Raw genomic sequence first — 2,446 nt, 5'->3', positions numbered from 1 at the left:
TGCCAGTTCCTAGCCAGTCTTACAAAAGTCTGTATGGGGTCAGAGACCCTAGATTAGGTCAACAGGCTGTTCGACCCGGTTATGTTGGCCGTGCTGCCTGGCCCTCTTGGGCCAGTGAAAGAAGTGGCCTCTGTGAGTGCCGACAGAGCACCAAATGTTGTGGGGCTGTGATTGTGTCCACAGACACAGGTGAGTCTTCGCATCTGCATGCTGGAAACGCCTGTGGTACCAGGAGAAGTCCCCATGAGAGGAGCGGAGTGCGAGCCAGCGGTGAAGGGCATGCCGTGGCATGGTGAGCTCCGGAGGGGCCTTCACTTGGTATTCCACAGTCGGCCTGCTGAACTCCAGCCCCGGTACCAGTCAGAGAGCTTGCCACAGGCTCCACTCCACCACTTTCGCCTTGCCTCTTGGCTGAGCTGCTTGGCCACTGTGCGGACCCCACTGACTGTGGGTGTGGCCTCGAGACCATAGGCTGGGGCTGCAGTGGATGAGACTGCCCGCTTAGCCAAGCGGTCTGCTTCCTCATTGCCCTCTATCCCCATATGCCCAGGAGCCCACTTCAGGCCGACATTGTGCTGTCTGAGGAGCTCATGGCAGCGGTTGTAGGCCCAGTTTGAGGAGGCTGCTGCACTGCCCCGTATGCCCCAGATGACTGAGGTGTTGTCGAGGCAGAGCCAGATCTGAGGGTTGCTGCTGTCCTCTGTGACACAAGGTAGGAGCTTCACGGCGCACTCCAATGCCCGGCAGGCACCAACTGCCTCAGCGTCGAAGACATGTGACATAGGGCTCAGCGCAGCTGAGAAGCTGGCCAGCTGTTTATTTCCCTGATAGACTATGAAGCCATAGCCCACCTGCCTGCTGTTGTCAAGGCTCCGTTCTGATCCATCTGAGAAAACATATAGATCTGTTGAGGGTTGACTTCTCCACCATTCCTTGAATGCCTGAGCAGCATTCTTTTTGTCTACACCCTCTGTGGGGTCTGTCCCGCATCCCTCTGAGTAGTGTGGGATGGCAAGTGTGGGTCTATTGACTGCAGGTAGCAGCGCCCCCAACCGCTGGATCTTGGTCTTTGAGCGCTGCCGGGTTCCAGCCCCTCTTCCTCGTGTGATCATTGGAGGTGCTATCCGTGAAGCCAGTGGGTGCTTCTCATCCACCACCTGAAGCCTTGTGGCGAATCGAATTTTGGCCTCCTCCAGAGCTACCATTGCTGATGGGAGCCCAGCATCCCGGTATAGGGTAGCGATGGGCGTTGTACGGAAAACTGGGAGGACCCCTCTGGCTGCCATAGTAAGCACCTTCTCAACTGTCCCCACATGCCATCCCAGGCGGGAGCTAACCTCCCCACTCCTGCCCGTGTGCCTTGCTGGCTGCGTGCGGCCGCCGTACCAGGCCTCTGTGCCATAGAGCAATGAGGGAACCACGCAGGTGGTGACCGCCTTCCGCAGAGCGTCTGCTGGGGGCCCGTCTCTGGTCTTTCCCAGACTCCGGATGTGCTGGGCTACGGCCCTTGCCTTCTTTGCCCGGGTGGAGACATGTGGTCTCCAGGTGAGCCTTCTGTCGAAGTGTACACCCAGCCAGCGAAGTGCTGGCTCCTGTCCAGCTGGGGCAGTAACAGGGTGAACAGTGAGGTCCTCAGACACAACTACTGCTGGTGCCTCATTGTGTCGCTTTCTTGTAAGATGGATCATCTCAAGTTTCTCTGGTGCGAAGGCCACCTTGTTTATCTCCCCCCACCTCAGAATACTCTGTATATCCTGTCTGAGAAGGGTGGCATTGTTGTCAAGTGAGTGGGTCGCCCGCCAGATGTTCAGATCATCCGCATAGCCAAAGCGCAACTCCGAGTTTTGCCACAGCAGCTCTGCCAGGTACAGAAGGAACAGTATTGGTGACAAAGGAGACCCCTGTGGCGTGCCACATTGCATCTGATGTGCTGCTGTGGTGGTCCCCTCCAGCCGGACCTGAGCTCTGCGTTCAGCGAGGAAACTGTCAATGAGCTGCAGCAGCTCGCGTGGCCACCCCTGCTGCGCCATCCGCTGAAGCAGCCGCCTGCGCAGCACAGCATCAAAGGCACCCTGCACATCCATTGTGACCATGGACACTTCTTTGTTTTGTGCGAAGGCTGCCTCCACCTCATGAGTGAAAGCAGCTACCAGGTCCATTGCAGATCGTCTGGGCAGCGCCCCCCCATGCTGTGGGCTGACCATGCCGTGAATGAGTGCCGTGTACGCCAGTCGCCTTGCAATGATGCGTTCCAGCCCTTTGGAGATTACTGAAAGCAGGGCAATGGGCCTCCAGGAGCGGACTGAGCTTCTATCTCTCTTACCCACCTTGGGTATCATTGCCACCTCTGCCAGTTTTCAGGCTCGTGGGAAGTGGCAGAGCCGGAGGCAGCAGTTGTATAGCTGCTGTATAAAGAGGGACACATGCTGTCAGCATGCTTTGAGCA

General features: G+C 57.6%; 1 protein-coding gene across 1 annotated transcript; it reads right to left on the bottom strand.

Moving 5' to 3' along the window:
- Window positions 1-311: 311 nt before the first annotated feature.
- Window positions 312-2,084, bottom strand: HCAG_09054 (conserved hypothetical protein; the record flags this gene model as incomplete). The annotated part of the gene is made up of 1 exon (XM_001535971.1): window positions 312-2,084. One exon carries the CDS (start codon window positions 2,082-2,084, stop codon window positions 312-314), a length of 1,773 nt encoding a protein of 590 aa, XP_001536021.1.
- Between the last annotated feature and the right edge of the window lie 362 nt (window positions 2,085-2,446).

Source organism: Histoplasma capsulatum, genomic scaffold (assembly GCF_000149585.1).
Source record: "Histoplasma capsulatum NAm1 scaffold_16 genomic scaffold, whole genome shotgun sequence".
Classification (NCBI taxonomy): Eukaryota; Fungi; Ascomycota; class Eurotiomycetes; order Onygenales; family Ajellomycetaceae; genus Histoplasma; species Histoplasma mississippiense.
This window is presented reverse-complemented; position numbering and strand designations above follow the sequence as displayed.